This window comes from Hemibagrus wyckioides, linkage group LG23 (genome assembly GCF_019097595.1).
Source record: "Hemibagrus wyckioides isolate EC202008001 linkage group LG23, SWU_Hwy_1.0, whole genome shotgun sequence".
Classification (NCBI taxonomy): domain Eukaryota; kingdom Metazoa; phylum Chordata; class Actinopteri; order Siluriformes; family Bagridae; genus Hemibagrus; species Hemibagrus wyckioides.
This window is the reverse complement of record NC_080732.1, coordinates 11,940,865-11,960,824: the sequence shown is the minus strand read 5'-3', so window position 1 is coordinate 11,960,824 and position 19,960 is coordinate 11,940,865. Positions and strand designations below refer to the sequence as shown.

Genomic DNA, 19,960 nt, shown 5'->3' with positions numbered 1-19,960 from the left:
ATGGAACGATGCTTACAAAAGTTTGCTCAACATGTATTTTGACAAACGGAACTGGCTCGTGTTCGTCCGCGGAGGCCTTTCAATGAGCATGCGCAGCCATGAGCGTGCGCGCGTCGACGTTGCATGGAAAAAGTTTCCCAGTACTCCCAACATATACAGATGATGTCCTGCTCGTACGGTTAAAAACATCACTGTATGCCGATTATGTCGTTACTGTACGCACCGGTACATAAAACGAGAAAAAAATTGCGACTCTAGTGAAAAGTGAAAATCGAAATGAATTTCGGCGTTCCAGCGAATTCCCTCTTGTTGTTCCGAGCTTGCGATGAAGGCGACTACGAAACTGCTAAGAGCATTCTTGAGCCTGCTGGGAACGACTCGGGGAGACAGTCCAAAACACGCCTGGACTCTGTCTCGGAGTGCAGTGTGGACATCGTGCGGGGAGGACTGCCACTTGTCCCAGTGGATTGTACTGATGAAGAAGGGAACACTGCGTTACACTTCGCCGCTGCAAGTGGACATGAGCATTTAGTTAGATTCTTATTGAGAAAAGGAGCGTCTGTGGATAGCCGGAATAATTATGGCTGGACACCGCTAATGCAGGCAGCGAGGTAGGTCATTCCTCTTTATTTACTCTGTACTCAGTTCGCCCATGTCTTTATTTTCAGCATCAGTACAGATTAAAGCACGATCAAGATTGTTGTAGTGGATATCAGAACAGCTGTGACTTGGCCCTTGGTTCGAGGGTGTAGGCCGAGTCCCTCAGGTAATCACAGCCGAACAAGGTCTCAAGTGTGATATTGCTCTTTTTTATTTATTTATTTATTTATTTAACAACGGATCTGTAAACAAGTAATTAACTCAAGACAAAATATAGACACATATTTTGGTTATCTTCTCTCCGTCAACGAAAATGGTTCCCAAAGAAGCCCCAACCGGATGAAGCGTTGTGTGTTGCCATGGCAACGGACTGACTCAGCGATAGACAGACAGACAACACGAACTAGTGCTAGAATTTGCTCTTATACTAAATATCAGCGTGTCCAATTAAATGACATTTTAGTAGAACGATAAAAGGAAGAACAATTCATTTCATACATTTATTTGCTCTTTTGAAATCTATCTATCTATCTATCTATCTATCTATCTATCTATCTATCTATCTATCTATCTATATTTTTTTATGTTTCAGTGGTGCTAGTTAATCTTATTTTCATAGTCCTAGGCAGCTGCTTAAAGGGTTGCTGGGACAAGATTTGACAAGTCAGAGTATTTATTACCTGGGCTCTCTCATTACTGACTATAAAAGCCATAGCCCTAACTATCTAATTAATGTCAGAGACCTTGGTAAAGGTTATCTGAGAGTTCAGATTTTTTGAGGTGCCCAAACGTTTCCTGCGTGCTTTCCCTTTTTTATTCTAAAAATGTACAAAGTGAAAATAATACACTAATCTTGCTTAAAATATTGAAAAATGTTTTACCCTTTGGAGATCTTACATGATCTTGCTTAAAGTGTTAAAGAAATGCTACATCTTTAACTTACCTTAACTTGAACTCCCATCATTTTGACTAGGTATGGCCAAATTTTTTGCATGCCACTATATTTAATAAAATAATGTGTGCGTATGTAATGTATGCACATCAATTCAATTTGTTTCAATTTAGTCAATCACTTTAAGCTGTTATGCATTCTCATATCCTTTCCTATTCAACACGGCTGTAAAATGCAGTTATGGTGAAATTACTGCATCGGGGTAGTTGTTAGTTCTCTTCCTCTTTGGGAACTTATTTTTTATATAAAAGAGCAGGTTTTCTGCTTGTGTACTATTTTGAGACACTGCTGTGGGACGCTGCTCACTTGTGGTCCTGGTAGACTCTTATTGGTCAGTAACTCACCATATTATTTAGTTGCACTAGACGATCATATTGTATGCCTGTTAATGCATTGACTTTAGGGCATTTTACTAGTGCATCCCTTTGTCTTTTACATAATCAGTTTTTTTTCAGTCTTGATAGCAGCATGAAGTATTATAAAGTACACTAATGGCTGTAACAGCACACTAATGGCTGTAACAGTACACTTCAGCCACAAATTTAACAATACTGGCTTGATGATTTCAATTCAGTTCAATTCTTAGTATTTTTTTGAACAAAATTTGAATGAAGGAAAAATTCGTATCATTCATATTGCAGAGGTAAGAGATATTATATCATTGAAATATAGACAAATATAGACAAGGAAAACAATAAGAAGGCCTGGGATACAGACAGCGTTATTAGTAGCCAAAGAAGAGGGAAGTTACCAATCCTAAATAAGAAAGTCCTAAGGTATGACACAAAGTGCTTTAAACCTGTGGCTACACCACACTTTAGATGATCCAGAAGAATTCTGTCATCTGTACCAAAGGCTGAACTGAATTCAAGTTCAATTTTATTTGTATAGCGCTTTTAACAAAGAGCATTGTCTCAAAGCAGCTTTACATGAGAAACAACATAAGAAAACAACAAACATATAAACAGACAGACAGTCCTAGATGTTATCCCAAGTGAGCAAGCCTGAGGTGACTGAGGCGACTGTGGCAAGGAAAAACTCCCTTAGATGGTAAGAGGAAGAAACCTTGAGAGGAACCAGACTCAAAAGGGAACCCATCCTCATTTGAACTAAAACCTACCAAAAATAAAACTACGCTTTCCAGAATCAACAGCTTGCACTGAAAATAAAATGCCAGGGTCTCTTGAGCCTGTTATAAAGAATTATATCAAATAATTTATCAGTGAATTATATTGACGCACTTTCTTTAAACTCATGCCTGTTTTTGCTCTTGGGACGGGATATGGCATCAGGGCATGAGCAGATAGTCTTTCACATAGCAGTACCCTGGTAATATAGATAAAGTGCTACATAACTTGTATGAAGTTGTATACAAAGTCCTTTCTATCCAATGCTAAGTCTGAATTTGCAAGTTACCTTCTTGATCCCTGTGGGTAGCACACCTGTCATGTCTAGTGAGCAATTTTGATCAACTGATACTTAATACGATACAAGGGACAGATGTAATTATCTGGCTGCTTGTAGACAAAGTCTGAGCATTCACTGGCAAATTGGATCTTTGGACTCTTATTTATTTTGTTTGCTAAATTTTCCACACATGGTGTTTTCAGAGGTATATCTAGCTAGTTCCATATACATGTACACTACTTCTTAAGTACTGTGGGATTTTAATTTATAATGGCTTTACAGTTTAAGAGTGGATTGACTTACCCTGTTTTTTTTTGTACAGGTTTGGCCATTTGAATGTGTCTCATATCTTGCTTGAGAATGGAGCAGAGATCAATGGCAGGAATCGCATGGGAGCTAGTGTACTCACTATGGCAGCACGTGGGGGCCACACACATGTCGCCAAACTCCTCCTTGAGCATGGAGCATTTGTGGATGACTTTGACCACCTTTCTGCGGCTGAAAGAAATGCTAATGGGAACAACAGTAACCACAATGATAATGGGAAGAACTTCTTGGATATCACATCTTTATTGGTTAGTGCTCAGCACGGTCATGAGGCGATGGTCAGACTGCTTTTGGAGTGGGGAGCTGACGTGAACTTTTCACAGAAGACCACGGGTTGGAGCGCTCTAATGTTAGCCACGTTAAGTGGGAAGGCTAGTATAGCTCAGCAGCTAGTGGAGAGAGGTGCTGATCCTGATCACCTTAATGTCCTGTCCAAGACAGCTTTTGAGGTGGCACTGCATCTTAAGCAAAAAGAGGTGAAGTGCTATCTGGATTCCATCACCACAGTTCGTCCACAACCAGGTAAGATCGGTAGATGGAAGGAAAATAGGATGTGGGGATCTTTGCTCAAATAATATTGAATGGTCTAACCTCAACTTTCAAACAGACACCACCTGTATGCATGTTGGCCTCTTGTAGAGGACACTCTTAGGTCCAAACATTTAGGATTGGATTACACTCATTACGTTTTCTCCAATTTTCCAGGTTCATAGCCCACTGTTGGTCAAACTGAATGTCTTGACTGAGTTTGCACAGTAGGTCAGAGCTGAAATTTACACAGTTGTGATCTTGGAGTCAGAGCATGTGCTATAGAAATGGCCAGTCAGACAGTGGGTCTGCCTCACACCTTGATACTGAGAGCTATTACCTGAAGTGCAAATTAAGATGGCACATTGAACACTCTTTGTTAGCTAGCTGACACTATTTTATACTATTTGTTAGCTAGACAATATGGCCACCATGATTCACTTTGGAGATTAGTATTCTTAGAGTGATGTGCATAGTGCTTTCTGCCAAGAGATATTATTGTCATATTGTCTGTCACTTTTAAAACACAGGAAAACTGAAGGGTATTTCTGAAAAAGGTAAACCAAGACAACAGTCCTTTCCACCCAGACCCTGGACATGTTTATTTGCAAACAAGAGGATTCACTGACTCAGATTCACTGAAATATGAAGAAGGGAAGCTTCTTAATAACTTAAAGTATTTACTGTTATGAACCTAATGAAATTACACAGAAATGTTACATAAACAAATGTATTAATAGAATATAACAATATAATATTTTTTATAATGTTATTATTATATTTTTACACAAATGTGAAATGTTAATCAGCTTGAAGTTGGCATGTTTTAAATGCTCTAAAAACTTTAAATAAATAAAAGTATATTGGCTCTAGTGGGTCCTTCAAAGTCCTTAGATTATTATAATATTATTATTATTTTAGTATTATCCAGCCAGGTGGGTAATTTAGCTCATAAGAAATTCTGCATACTCAATCAGTGATTCATTCACTTTTGATACAGCCAATTGTTGTAAGGTCATATGCTTATGCTAGAATTATTAGTCTTGGATCCACTGAGTGAAATGTGCTGGCATTGATGATGGGCGAGTTGGACTGCTGTGTAAAGTCTTCTCCAGCACATCCCAAAGATTCTCGATAGGGTCTGGACTGTGTGTTGGGCAGTCCATGTGTGAAACTGATGTTTCATACTCCTTGAACCACTCTTTCATAATTTAAGCCTGATGAATCCTGGCTTTGTCATCTTGGAATATGCCTGTGCCATCAGGGAAGAAAAAATGCAGTGGTGGAAAAACCTGGTCATTCAGTATATTTAGGTATTGAAGTCAGCTGACCTCATTTTTTGGCATTTCGTTGCTGAACCTAGACCTGACCTATTGAAGCAGGCCTAGATCATAACACTGCCCCCACAGGTTTGTATGGAAGGCACTAGGCATGATATGTATGTGTGTGTGTGTGTGTGTGTCACAGTCTGGGGTTCTACTGTGTTTTTTTTTCACCAAGCATTTAAGTGATCTCTGATCACAATAATTCAAATTCTTTTTCAGACCACGTTTCTTCCTTGAAGATTACGGTTCACCACTATCTTTCCAGATTGTAATAATTCATTGTACAGTTCTGAACCCAATCTCAGTATATTCAGAATTGTCTTTCGTTCTTTTCTTTGCTTGATGCAGGCCAATAATTTGACCCTTCTGAAAAAGAGTAACATCTTTTCCACGACCCCAGGATATGTCTTCCGACATGGTTGATAAGAAATGAGAATCTACTCGTTGCAGCAGTTAGGGTTAAATAACCGTCTTGTACCAGCTGAACCAGCTGAAACATATTGATCACTGCAGCTCTTACCTATTTGTTTAGTTAAATCTAGGGTTGCAACGGGACGGAAAATGTCCGCTAAATTAATGGAAAATTCCTGAAAAATTTCCATCTGACCTTCATCTCAGGAATTTTGGAATTATTCCAAGTTGGAAACTTAACAGGAATTTATAGGAATTAATGGGAATTTATTTAAATTACTTAGAAAATTGTGGAAATTTATATAAACTGTATATACAAACATTAAATATAAACATTTTGTTTGGTCATGAGCTGGCATGCAAGCAAACTAATACATAAATTAGATTTTTGACTTTGATTTAATAGTAAGTAGAACTTTAATTCATTCTTTCATTGAACAACACAAAAGCATAAATGTTGAATATAAAAAAGAAAACATATTTCCTTATGTTTGCAGTAAAATGAAAGCATCCCCTACCCTTTCCCTTCCAAAAAAGTCCCATTCAAAATTGTAATCTTCGGGTTCAAATGCAGAAATGTGGCTTCAATATTCTTGTCAGAGCATGGGCTAACCTGCAATTTTGCAAATTCCCAATTTGTTCCCATTAATTCCCATATATTCCCGTTCATTCCCATGGAAAGTTTCCAGCCTTGAAAATTCCCCGAATTTTGCAACCCTAGTTAAATCCAGGTGGTGATTTTTTTTTCCAGGCAGTGTATGTACATACATGCATAGGGAATGTAGTACAATGGCAGTGACCTGTATTGAGTTGTTTAAATTAATTACGAAGAAAAGACGGAACTGTTTTCTGAACAAAACATTTGCAGCAAGCGTAATGCCATGGGTATATCCATAGATTTTATACCTATAAAACAGGGGTCTTCAACATCCGAGTAGCTCGCCTAAAGGTTCATGTACGAAACTGATAAATCAATAAATTGAAATTGACATACAGACCTAAAGCTATAAGCACAAATTGAAGTAGTTTGGATAAAGGATAAAGGAAACACATGGCAGATCCATTCAACTTGGAAGCTGCTGAGGATTCGACAGCGTTAGGAATGAAGCTGGCGAATGAATCTATCCTGTAGACATTGTGTATGCTGTAGACATTTCTTATTAGTGCAACTGGTGTTTCTTAGTAAAGTACTGTTTAATGTTTCCCATCGCACATGCATATGAATGCCTTAACAATACTATTATTTAATCACAAAAAGTCCAATCCAATTTCAGTTTTCAAAAAATAATATTACCTTCAATATCAAAGGTGTTCCCTTTTTTCGAAAAGAGTGTTTTTTAGTCTTGCTGAGGCCATAAGGGTATGTGCTAGGGGAATTGTAAGTGACAATTTGCTGCTAAATAATGAAATCTAACAATAATAACTGATGGTCAGCTGGTTTGATTGATGGCAATAAGATATCTAAATAAATATTACTAATAATATAACACAAGTATGCTCTCTTGGCCACCTTCATTTTGTCAAACTCTAACTCTCAGTGGAAAAAAGGTTGGAGACCTAAAACATATATAGCCATATATGCAATGGCTAAAAAAGGCAACCTTAACTAGAAAGGTATTTATGTTAAATTACACTCGGCATTAGTGAGCAACTGTAAACCAACTGTGCTAATGCACCTTGTTTATAGATATGGCCAGATATCTGGCAAAATATCTATATATTTCATAACATATAGAGTACTGTGGGCCTTATGTCAAACTCACAAAATGAACAAGTAACACGTATGTATTCATTCCTGTAAGGTATGTGTGTCTAAAAATGGTGATTATAAATATACTTAATAGTGTTATATTTTCTTTATTTTTTTGGTATTTTTCTTTTTCTCCTTTTCCCACTAGATGATGAGAAAAAAAGGCCTGATGTTTTCAGTGCTCTAAAGCTAGGTAAGAACCACTGAGGATGATGAATCTTTTAAAATAATTCATCGAATAGGGTTTCAGGGTTTCATATCGTATTAACGATAAATTATTTGTGTGTGGGTGTTATAGGGAATGCTCAGTTGGTGAAGGAGATACTAGAGGAGGATCCATCCCAGGTGAACATGGCTAATGCAGATGGGGCATCACCTTTAATGATTGCAGCTGTGAGCGGTCTGTTGGAAGTGGTGCAGCTTCTGGTTGAGAGGAATGCGGACATAGACAAACAGGACGGTGTCCATGGCTGGACAGCTCTTATGCAGGCAACATATCATGGGTAAGGCTTGAATCTCTGAATTTTTAACTAATGCTGGTTTTCCCGAACAACATTTTGCCATTTTCTTGCCCTTTTAGACACACAAAAACATCTCAGACCCACATGATATTCAGTCACATATCTAGTCCTGCTCTTTTTTGTCCTTTACAGGAATAAAGATGTGGTGAAATATTTGCTGAGTCAGGGAGCTGATGTAAACCTAAGAGCCAAGAATGGATACACAGCTTTTGACCTGGTCATGCTACTAAACGACCCAGGTAGAGTGAAATGTGCTTATTGCTTTGTAATCTTAAATAATCAGCCTTTTTAAAATCTCATTTCTTCTTTCTCCCCATTCTTCTCTGTCTTACTCAAGACACTGAATTAGTGAGGCTGTTGGCTGCTGTGTGTATGATGGTAGATAAAGACAAGAGTAGGCACAGAGACAAGATCTCCACCAAGAAACACCTGTCTCCCAGCGTACTTGCGCCACCAGATGATAAAGGAGGCCTAAAGGTTGGACTTTGTGCACAATTTAATTTCTGTATGTCATACTGGTCTGAAAACATGCCTCACCATAGATTAAGTCATTACAAATACTCTTGCTTAGCTGGAATATGGTCCCTTCAAAACAGATATTGCAGAGACTTTCAGACAACCTTGTGATTCTCTTTTTTATTCTCTTCCTCTCCAGTCCTGGTGGAACCGCATGTCCAATCGCTTTCGTAGACTGAAGCTAACACACACACTAAGGCATGGTCTCCCTCCCAATCGCCTAGCTCCATTTCACGATAACCCAGGGGTTCTGCTGGATGCTACCATGAAGGCAGAGAACAGAGCAGAAACGAACAACACTGAACCAAGTGGTACAATTATTTCTCCTGCTGGAGCACCTATGGATGACCTCACCATTGCATGGACTGATAAGAGTAAAGACAGCGGTAAGAAGCTGCTCATGATTTTAGGGATTGCTGTTCTTCGTTGGAGTAATACTTATTCCCATTGATATTTCTCATTTATAATCAGCCCTGTAAAAATATGGAGATAAAAATCTATTGTAATTCAAATTTATGTTTAAGAAAATAAAGCAATGTTGAACATGTGGGATATTTCACTGTATTAACTGCGGAAAGATTTCAAGTATGAGTAAAAACAAAACTAACTTTTTTCATGTTGTCATGATACGTACAAGATTTATGAAGAATTTAAGGCAGTTATGGTATTCTATGATTTTTTTGAAGGTCTTGGCAGAAACAGCAGTGACAAAGATGACTTTCTAATTACTACAATGGTAAGGATTTTCATGACCTCATGGATTTGAAACCTTCTTCTGCATTAAGTATAATTATCTCTCTCTTTAGCTGAGAAATGGTGCACCTCTGACACGCCTGCCCAATGACAAGCTTAAAGCCGTGATCCCGCCCTTCCTGCCTCCATCCAACTTTGAGCCGTGGAACTCGGATCGCTCACGGGTTTTGAAAGAAGGCAAGACAAGTGAACAGTCACGTCTGACTATGCCTCAGAGACCAAGCAAAGCCAATTTCAACACCAGTGGAAACTCTGATATTGTAAGTATCTTGTATGGCCTTGTCTATGGTTAGATTTATACCAAGTGGAAACTACATGACTTTGAATATCTTAGAATTGCGGTACTGCTCACAGCACATTTGTTCTGCTGTATATAGCTATATTATTCTCTTTGTTTTTGATGTTTTCTTGTTCCTAACAATCTTTAGGGTGTAACATGACAAATCATTGCTTATAGAAGCAATATTATGTAATATATTGTCCTTAAATTTTTTGCCTTTGTCCTGCAACAAAATATAATGGATAATGGAACTGGATGCAGGCATGACAACAAATGAATCTTCAAACTTTAATTAAGATATTTCTTGACAGTGTTGCTGTATAGAATCAATGGAAGAAGGAACACATTTTAGTCAGTGGTCTAAAATGTAAATATATGCCATAAAGGGCAGAAATTTGCACAAACGTGGTGCAGTAATACTGGTGCTAAACATCTGTATCTGTTTTCTACTGATGTTTTAGACCTCCATAAGTCGAGTAGTGAGCAGATCCATGAAGTTTCCCAGCATCAGTAAGGTTCCATCCACCTCCCCCTCCAACTCAGGCAACTATAACTCACCTCACTCATCAGGGGGTTCCAATGGAGTAGGAGGGGTCAATCGCCATACATCCGACTTGCATAACCGATCAGGTACACCCAAACACAATATAATAATTGATATAGAAAGAAAAAAAATGCTTATTTTCGCTTTTATTGATTATAGCCAATAGTGTCACAAAGTTCATGCATAATTGTATTTAAATCAAATATTCAATTATCAGAATCATATAAGTTAGCTTTTCCTCCCAAATAAATGTTTTTTTTATTGTTATGTTTTTTAAAGCAGCAGAAGGTTTTAAGAGTCCGTGTCAATACGTTTTTGTGCTAACTTTCTAACCAATGATGCGCCACCTCTGTACATCCTCCTGGACACAAAAGGGGGTTGACAGTCACGGCTGTTTTGTCGTGCTCTGGCCCAACCACATAACATCACCATGCATGTCTCTATGAGCTCTGATTTCACGGAACTGAAAACAGTCTTTGAATATGTGCATTACAATGCAACACCTGGTTCGAATACATCCGCTGTGCAAATTGGTACTGCCTGCATGTCCAGTTTATTAACACCATGTTATGTGGCAGAAGTGAGAGCAGGCTAGCATGTGTTGTCATGTGTTTGCTGCATGCTCTTCAAGTCGAAAAGAAAGGAAGCCATTTGGAATTCAGCCTAACTATATCAAATATTCCTTTGAGAAATTGGGTTAAATTGAACATGTTTATACTGAATCACTTTATCTGCCATATTATGAGCCTGTAATTGTTCACATTCATAAAAGTGCTCCTGATTCATTAACCTGATGATTCTTTAAAAAGCTAAATATAAACAAAATTAGTCTCTTAAGAAGTATATATATGCCATATAATGGTATAGAATTGATAATCTAATAAAAAAAAAACGGTTTAAAGCATGGGACAGTGGAGATTGTGATTTAATCTCCCAGAGTTCATGAAGAAACATTATTTAATGTTATTAGTGTTAGCAATATTTAATAATTTTAGCTACACTCTTTCATTTCGCAGCAGATAAAAAACATCAAATATTCCCAGTTTACTAAGAGCTTGAACTTGGTTGACATATAATACACTTAGTTTTACATCAGGATTAATACTAGTATAATGTCTTTGTGCTGTATGCTGTGAAATTCTTACTGTGGTGCTTGACCTAGGAGCTTTTCTTAATTGTCTTACCCACGTTGTGTTATTCGACTCTTCTCAGGTGGCAGTGCGTCTGATAGTGTACTGTCTCAAATTGCTGCCCAAAGGAAGAGGGCTGCAGGTCTGCTTGATGTCAAAGCTCCACCCCCTGAGGCATCAACTTCTACACCCCTGCCCACTGTGCCTGACATTAGCCTGCCTAGCATTCAAAGCAACCAAAGCATGGTGACCAGTGACTTGCACTCCAGATGGGTATGGACCTGCTGATATTTGTTTTCTTATTACGAGATAAAAAATAATTTGGTCTATAATAATGTTGTCTTAAAATTTAAATGTTGCCAACCACAGATATGAAGATGTCTCTTAGGCAAGAAGATGGTATTCTCCACACATTGTCCACAACATCTCTCTAGTCACTTCACTGAATCACTAATCACATGTGAAATGTCTGACAGTATGTGTTCAATTTATGATTTTATTGATTTTGTAAGATAAAGTGCTCACTATTTCAGGCTTTAGGCTGTTTATTTTTTATTTGACTCAGTTACAAAGCTGGACATTTCACCCTGGATAAGATGCCACTCCATCATACCATTCACATACACATTTATATACACACACTCATTCAGACCTGGAGAGAACCCTGGGTAGAAACCAGAACCCATTGAAAACCAATGGTTTCAACCATGTTGAGAAGAAAGCCCATCAGAGTACACATCAAACATGCAGGTTGATGGGCTACAACAGCAGAAGGCCATACTGAGTTCCATTGCTGTTAGCCATAAACAACAGACTACATGCTCATTAAAACAGGACAATTCAAGATTGGGGAAAAAAACACTATCTGTTTGGATGATTCCCCATTTCTAACGTGACATGCAGACCTAACCAACCTTGTGTCAAAAATTCAGAACTATTAATTGTTTTAACATTCATTCAGTCAGTGCAGGACATCTGTGCAACAGGAAACACCAGTCACATGTCCAATGTTTTGATTGTGGAAAAAATAAGAGATTTCAATGAACAGGTTGTTGTTTACACATTTAGATGTAAATATCTGGAAATGAAATCTGAGAAATCCAGTCTATAGCCTTATATACTTTTTTGGAGCTTAAAGCCAGATTGAGTATTTTCAGAGGGGACTGTACAAATAGTTTTAATAAGTGAGCGAGTGTGTATCTCTGGTGGAAACTACTATATATGAACAGTATGTCAAGTCAGTGTGTTTTATGAGTATTGTTAATTTCCATCAATCTAACCTAACACTAGCCTACAATCTCCACAGAAGGTTGATCTGAAAAAGAGGCCTCAGTCTGGGAATTCCTCCACATCTAAGAGTACATCCCCTACCCTGACTCCATCGCCATCCCCAACTCCTAAGCCTCTAATTGGTGAAACCCTGTCTTCTGCTTCCTCCCAGCCATGTTCTAAAAGTAGTGGTGGCTCCAGCAGTGGCACCATCACTGATGAAGGTCAGTGCAAATAAAGATGATCAGACTTTATGGTGTGTAGGAATGTCTCTCTCATTCACACTATTGGAATTATACCAGTTCCTAACATACAAAAGCCAATATGGTGTCTGTTTTACATTGAAGAGTTGTGTCTAGAGCTTGATCTCCATACCAGTATGGACTATGCAGTACTCTTATTTCTGGACCATGAACGTAAACAGGGTATTCAGAAAGGAACACATTTATCTACAATATACATTGGCCACCCTGAGCAAATTGTGTCAAGACATAGAGCAGGGTAAAGGTATAAACCATATCTATGGTTTTGAATGTTCCAAGGAGCACGGTGGGTTCTATCATTGTGGAAAAATGTTTGGAATCAACACGATATCCAGCCAAACTCAGTAACCAGGTTAGAATGGCTTTGATCAGAGAGAAAACAAGATCCCACTGGCAACTTTAACAGCTTTAGAAGTCCTCTGCAGAAAAGAGAGTACTTGCTGGAACTACAGAATTTCTCCATCAGTAAGAGCTTCATGTTGGAATAGCTAAATGAAAACTGGTGCTGAATATAAGCACTGCTCATCATTTGGGCAATACCACTGTTATTGTGAAGCATGGTGTTGGCGGGAGTAATTCTCAGTGGCAGGAGGGGAAAGACGGATCAGAATTAAAGGAAGGATGAATGCAGTCGAAATACAGAGAGGTTCTTAAAGAACACTTGCTCCACAGTGGACACAGCCTCAGATATTAAGGCAAGGTTTAACCTTTCAGCACGACAACATGAATATAGCCAAGACAACCCTGGAGTGGCTTTGGAACAAGTTTCTAAATGTCCATAAATAGCCCCACCAAATCCCAGACCACATAGGACTTCAGTGAAGCAACATGAAGATGGCAGTTCAGACACCTGTAGCCTGTAGAGTCTTGTCAAAGTAGACTTAGATGTCCTCATTGATGTACTCATCAATCTATTAAACAGTAAATTGTGCACAAATCATATGTGAGAAGTGGATTAAATTGTTTCCAAACCTACAGTGTCAATGATCTTTACTTTTATTCCTTTTTCACAGATGAACTTTCAGGTATACTAAGAAAACTTTCCCTGGAGAAGTACCAGCCCATCTTTGAAGAACAGGAGGTATAGACATGGCCATCTCTAAAGTCTGCAACTTTTTCTTGTACTTACATGTTATTAAAATAACTTTTATGGAAGAAAAATCAAATGTTAAGAATAAGCACAAAGATGTGCAATGGATTTAACACAATAGTTAATAGTTTGATTTTCTCTTTAATCAAGTTCCTATTTTCAAACACTACTATTGCATGCTTGCATTTATTCATCTCTGTAAATGACCTGTATTGTTTTATTTACAGGTAGACATGGAGGCCTTTTTGACTCTGACTGATGGAGATCTGCAGGAGCTGGGGATTAAAACAGACGGGCCCAGACAGCAGATTCTGGCAGCCATTTCTGAACTTAATGCTGGAAAGGTGTGTTTTTTTTCGGTTAAAAACTGGTAGCCAACTTTGTCTATTAATATTCAAAGTAATCTGGTCCCATGTTTATAGACTGTTTTGTTATAATATCATATGAATTTCAGGGAAGAGAAAGACAGATACTGCAGGAAACTATCCACAATTTCCAGTCATCTTTTGGGAGTAGCGCAAGCAACCAGCATCCTGCAGGTTATTCACATTTTGAGTATTAAGCACAAGATATAATAGATATAAGATATAACTTTTGTGTACTTATTGCTATTTTACTGTATCTGGAAGCTCTAATATACTTTATATTTATTTTTTTTAAACTCCAGTTTGGGCAAGACATCAGCTACATACCCTTAACAAAAGGTAACACTTTGGGCCAGATGAGGGACTGGAGAATGGTGCCAACTCACTTCAAGACTGATCGTACCCAAAGCAAATGAGAAGTCACAAAGGACCTCACACGTTATTCTGCATAAGGGACTGCATCTTAGAATAACGCATACAAGCACTGACGTAGTGTCGCATATTGGATTTGTGTATTTTGCCATCCAATTTGTGCTGTTTTATGTATTGCTAAGTTTGGGCATGATGACAAATAACTGTCTCAGATGATATGATGTACACCGATCAGCCATAACATTAAAACCACTTGCCTAATACTGTGTAAGGCCCTATTGATGCAAAAACAGCTCAGACCTTTCAAAGCTTGGAGTCTACAAGAGCTTTGAAGCATGCTGTGGTATCTGGCACCAAGACATTAGCTGCAGATCCTGTATGTTTTGTAGATTGTGAGGTGGGGCCAGGACACATTAGCCTGCTCACAGAGCCCAATGCCATTAAATACCATTCCAATAAAGTGTACTTGCTCTGCAGCATTTTTTAGGTACAGTAGGTGGTATGTGTAAAAGTAACATCCACATAAATGCCAGAACCCCACATTTCCCAGTAGAACATTGCCCAGAGCTTAACACTGCCTCCGCTGGCTTGGCTTCATTCCATAGTTTATTCTGCTGTCATGTCTTCCTTTAGAAAGCGATGCACTCACACCCGGCCATCCACATGATGTAAAAGAAAACGTGATTTCTCCGAGCAGGCCACCTTTTTCCATTGCTGCTTGGTCCATTTCTGATGCTCATATGCCCATTTGTAGGCGATTTCATCAGTGGTTAGGGATCAGCATGAGCACTCTGACTTGTCTATTGCTATGCAGCCTCATATGCAGCAAGTTGCGATGCTCTGTGCTTTCTGACACCTTTCTGTCATAGCCAGCTTTATCCTTCTTGTAATTCATTCTACAGTAGCTCTTCTGTGGTATAGGACCAGACAGGCTAGCCTTCGCTTCCCAAGCTTATCAATGAGCCTTGGGTGCCCATGACCCTGTTGCTAGTTTACCTGTAGTCCTTATACCACTTTATGTAGGTATTAACTACTGCATACTGGGGTCACTCCATGATTTTGGAAATGCTCTGGCTCAGTCATCTAGCCATCACAGTCTGGCCATTGTCAAAGTCACTCAGATCCTTACACTTATTTTTCCTGCTTCACTTCAGATCAAATTCAAGAACTGACCGTTCACTTGCTGCCTAATATATCCCATCCCGTGACAAGTGCCATTAAGATAAGAATACATACTCTTTCACAAAGCAGTAGTACAACTGCTGACATTAACAATCTTTCACAGCCTCTGGAGTAATTACCAAATACTATGTTTGAATTTGTACACAGTTTTATGTTTAATTAATCATAGTTCTATGAAATGTAAAGGGCAATATGTTTACTGTATAAAAATGTATCATATACTGTACATAAAACATTTACAATTAAGCTGGTACCTCTCTGTAAGAACTGAACAGTGCTTACATGTTTAACATAGATTATGAGGGACTATATATACAGGAGTTTTCTCTATAATTAAACTGTTGCAACATTACGTTCAATCAACAAGCCATCTGTGTTTCTAACCTAAATTCGTTTCTCAGCCGTTTGTGGGGGAGCTTAAACGTAGGTGAAATGTAAAAGTGTCTGTGAGCATTTTCAATGACAGTCAAGAAAACCGAGCGTGTAATGTCTTGAAACTGATGCATACAATATTGGGCATGGATCATTCTTTTGCTTCAGATATTATCACAGAAGGAGTCTGGTTTGTGACTATTTTGTGAGTGATCATAAAAGAAAAGAAAATGCAGCATTTGGCATTGGATAGACTTTGTAGACGATTAAGTGTTTCCTTAATTTTTTGAGCAGTGTATTTAGCCCTGCCTTTACTCCTCCTTTTCAGGGATGACCTCTTCCAAAGCTGCAGGGACCACCTCTCTACACATTTTACAGAGATTGAGGTGGTAAACCCGCTATGCCCCTCATAGTCAGTGTCTCCGAGTCACTGTATGACCTACAATTTGGAGCTCGATGTGGAGAACAGCACTATATTTCCCTCAGCAATAGCCAAAATTTTGGTCAATTTGTCCCCAAAATCAGTGGATGGAGGCGGGGACTAACTGCTGCCTATATCATATGCTTTTGACTCCTGAACTGGATTATTATGGGCATTAGTGGATAGTCATGAACATCCCCATGCACACTGCCTTGAAAAAGGTATTAGTGGATACTGGACTGACTAGTCTTGTGAGACTGGCATTAAACTCACTCCACCCGAGGCCATTCCCTAAACCGTTTCCCATTCATTTTCAATGGTAGTGCTATACACTATACATGTCTTGCCCCTGCAAAATCTCATTGGATTTCGAGTCCAACGCCTTAACCACTCGGCCATCGCAGCCAGACAGGTTAAAGATAAAGTACAAGTGTTTGGAGTTCAAATCCAAAATGTTTCAAAATCAGTACAGGGAAGAGACACACTATATTGCCAAAAGTATTCGCTCACCCATCCAAATAATCAGAATCAGGTGTTCCAATCACTTCCATGGACACAGGTGTATAAAATCAAGCACTTAGGCATGCAGACTGTTTTTACAAACATTTGTGAAAGAATGAGTCGCTCTCAGGAGCTCAGTGAATTCCAGTGTGGAACTGTGATAGGATGCCACCTGTGCAACAAATCCAGTCGTGAAATTTCCTCGCTCCTAAATATTCCACAGTCAACTGTCAGCTGTATTATAAGAACGTGGAAGTGTTTGGGAACGACAGCAACTCAGCCACGAAGTGGTAGGCCACGTAAACTGACGGAGCAGGGTCAGCGGATGCTGAGGCGCATAGTGCGAAGAGGTCGCCAACTTTCTGCAGAGTCAATCGCTACAGACCTCCAAACTTCATGTGGCCTTCAGATTAGCTCAAGAACAGTGCGCAGAGAGCTTCATGGAATGGGTTTCCATGGCCGAGCAGATGCATCCAAGCCAGACATCACCAAGTGCAATGCAAAGCGTCGGATGCAGTGGTGTAAAGCACGCCGCCACTGGACTCTAGAGCAGTGGAGACGCGTTCTCTGGAGTGACGAATCACGCTTCTCCATCTGGCAATCTGATGGACGAGTCTGGGTTTGGCGGTGGCCAGGAGAACGGTACTTGTCTGACTGCATTGTGCCAAGTGTAAAGTGTGGATGACAGAGTCTGGTGTGGAGGAACTTGACTGGCCTGCACAGAGTCCTGACCTCAACCCGATAGAACACCTTTGGGATGAATTAGAGCGGAGACTGAGAGCCAGGCCTTCTCGTCCAACATCAGTGTGTGACCTCACAAATGCGCTTCTGGAAGAATGGTCAAAAATTCCCATAAACACACTCCTAAACCTTGTGGACAGCCTTCCCAGAAGAGTTGAAGCTGTTATAGCTGCAAAGGGTGGACCGACGTCATATTGAACCCTATGGATTAGGAATGGGATGTCACTTAAGTTCATATGCGAGTCAAGGCAGGTGAGCGAATACTTTTGGCATCTTAAAGATTCACAGGTAAATGTTGTTTTAATCTATAAGGCAGGATGTGTGCAAATTGTTCTACAGTGCTGTGAGGAATTGAAGCATATTCCACATTGCTGAAGACTCGGGTGTTTCAGCCAGGGCATCAAGCATCAGGCTGCAAATGATCAGGTAGACGTTGCATCAAATGGGCTGAGAATAAACAAGTCTTCATTCCAAACAAGTCCAGAGATTACCAGAGATTATTGTTTACTTTATCCTCTCTGGTGCGCTCATCAGTAAATCCAGCCTATGAATTTTTTTGGTTTGAAAGTAAATCTACTTACTGTTGGACATCCATACCATCCCTAAGCACAACACATAAAGAACATTATTGCCAGAAGTGAACTATGAATTTATCCTTTAAAGACTGCATGTCCTTTTTTTTATCAATTTAATTTTAAGCTATTTGTAGCATATTAAAGATAATTTAAAAAAGTATATAAAAAACAAATGTAAAGACAAATATGTTGATGTAATCTTTGATGTGTACTGTATGTAATAAAAAAAGTAGAGCCATGGTAGCATGTGACGTGAGGTGTGTGTGCTTGTGTACACGCTATGAGGTGCATCATGTTCATAGAGTCTGTTAATAAACTTCAGTTTGTTATAACGTGGTTTCTTCCTCAGCTCAGAAATTCCAGGTGGCCACCCAGTCACAACAATTTGTCAACGAAGCTCCAGGCTGAAAAGCGATCGTTAAAGAGAGAGAGAGATGATGGCGGTGTTCAGAATCGGAATCGAAGAAAGCAAACAACACTCAGTTTTTCTGTCTATGGTAGGTGCAAAGACCATTTCATTCCTCACAGATTTATTGACACCAAAAAGACCGTCTGAAACACTAGCTGACATTTCGAAAACGCTCAGAGACTTTTATGTGCCAAAGAAATCACACTAATGACTATGTCATGTGTAGTATGTTTGCCAGCTATAGATCACCTAAGGTAATTATTTCGGCTAATGGACCTCAATTTGTATACCTTTAAGCAGTCATTGAACAAGCAAAAACAATTAGGCATCACACTTCAACATTGCATTGACAGATTTTTTTTTTCCGTTACAGAAATACTTCAGTCCCGTCTGAATTGTTTCTGAAAAGAAAAATTAGAAGAAGGCTATCACAGATACAGCCACAGTTCTCTTCTCAATTCAGGAAAAGCAGCAAACACAAATAAGAAGTTCGGCTCATGTGAGAGTATTTTATCCACAGTAGAAGGTACTTGTGAAGCAGTTCAGGGGAAGGGAAGAGAAGTGGAAGGCCATTAGGTCCAGTTACTTACGTGGTCTGGGGAAAGGGCAAGTCCTACAAAAAGCATGTAGATCAGTTAAAATCAACAAAATTAACGAATACTGAGCAGGATGTGGAAGCGCTGTCGGATAAAACTTCTGTAACACTTCAGGAACGGAGCAAGTGAAAATTCAACAGTGGTATCAGAAGTATCTCAAAAGTCTGTTAACATTAAGCCTTTCTGTGTCAGAAGAGTATGCCAGAGATTAAATCTGTGAAACCCCAATGAATCTGGATAAAGATGCTGTGGGTTTTTTGTTAAGGGTTTATTTATTTATTCATTCATTCATTTATTTATTTATTTTGGTTGGCTGTTGTTTTATTTGGGAAAGTGGTACAGTGAGTGTAGTGTATTAAATATAATACAAAAAAGTAAAAAGTATGTTTTGGGATGAGTTGGAAAAGTAATAAATTGTTATTGTCTGTTTTTAAAGACAAATGTGTTGATATAGTCTAGGACGTATATGTACAAAAAGAAAGTAGAGCCATGGTGCCATGTGATGTGGAGGGTGTGCTTGTGTACTGTACATCGAGATGCTTGAGATGATTTCACTTTCAGTTAAGACAGTATTTCTTACTGTCTTTGTTGCTGTCATCTGCCAGCAGTTGTTCTTGAACACAATCATTCAAAACAATCATCCCTCAGCAGCTGATTGAGAAGCTGATCCTGCTGGCCCTGAACACCTCTCTCTGCAACTGGATCCTGGATTTCCTAACTGGGAGACCTCAGTCAGTCTGGATCGGGAACAGCATCTCCA

General features: G+C 39.0%; 1 protein-coding gene across 1 annotated transcript; it reads left to right on the top strand.

The window, feature by feature from the left end:
- Positions 1-96: 96 nt before the first annotated feature.
- Positions 97-18,378, top strand: LOC131344518 (ankyrin repeat and SAM domain-containing protein 6-like). Its single transcript, XM_058376870.1, has 16 exons — positions 97-611; positions 3,282-3,808; positions 7,449-7,493; positions 7,599-7,803; positions 7,954-8,060; positions 8,159-8,298; positions 8,477-8,723; positions 9,024-9,073; positions 9,144-9,350; positions 9,832-10,000; positions 11,127-11,317; positions 12,351-12,537; positions 13,590-13,657; positions 13,894-14,010; positions 14,121-14,205; positions 14,334-18,378. Exons 1-16 carry the CDS (start codon positions 277-279, stop codon positions 14,372-14,374), a joined length of 2,721 nt encoding a protein of 906 aa, XP_058232853.1. The 5' UTR covers positions 97-276; the 3' UTR covers positions 14,375-18,378.
- Positions 18,379-19,960: the final 1,582 nt, after the last annotated feature.

What these genes read in the sequence shown, in the direction of transcription:
- LOC131344518 (XM_058376870.1), top strand. Translation starts at nt 277, where the DNA reads ATGAATTTCGGCGTTCCAGCGAATTCCCTCTTGTTGTTCCGAGCTTGC. An exon ending in ATGATAAAGGAGGCCTAAAG is followed by an intron (nt 8,299 to 8,476) that starts GTTGGACTTTGT and finishes CTTCCTCTCCAG; the next exon opens with TCCTGGTGGAACCGCATGTC. An exon ending in CCAGTGGAAACTCTGATATT is followed by an intron (nt 9,351 to 9,831) that starts GTAAGTATCTTG and finishes CTGATGTTTTAG; the next exon opens with ACCTCCATAAGTCGAGTAGT.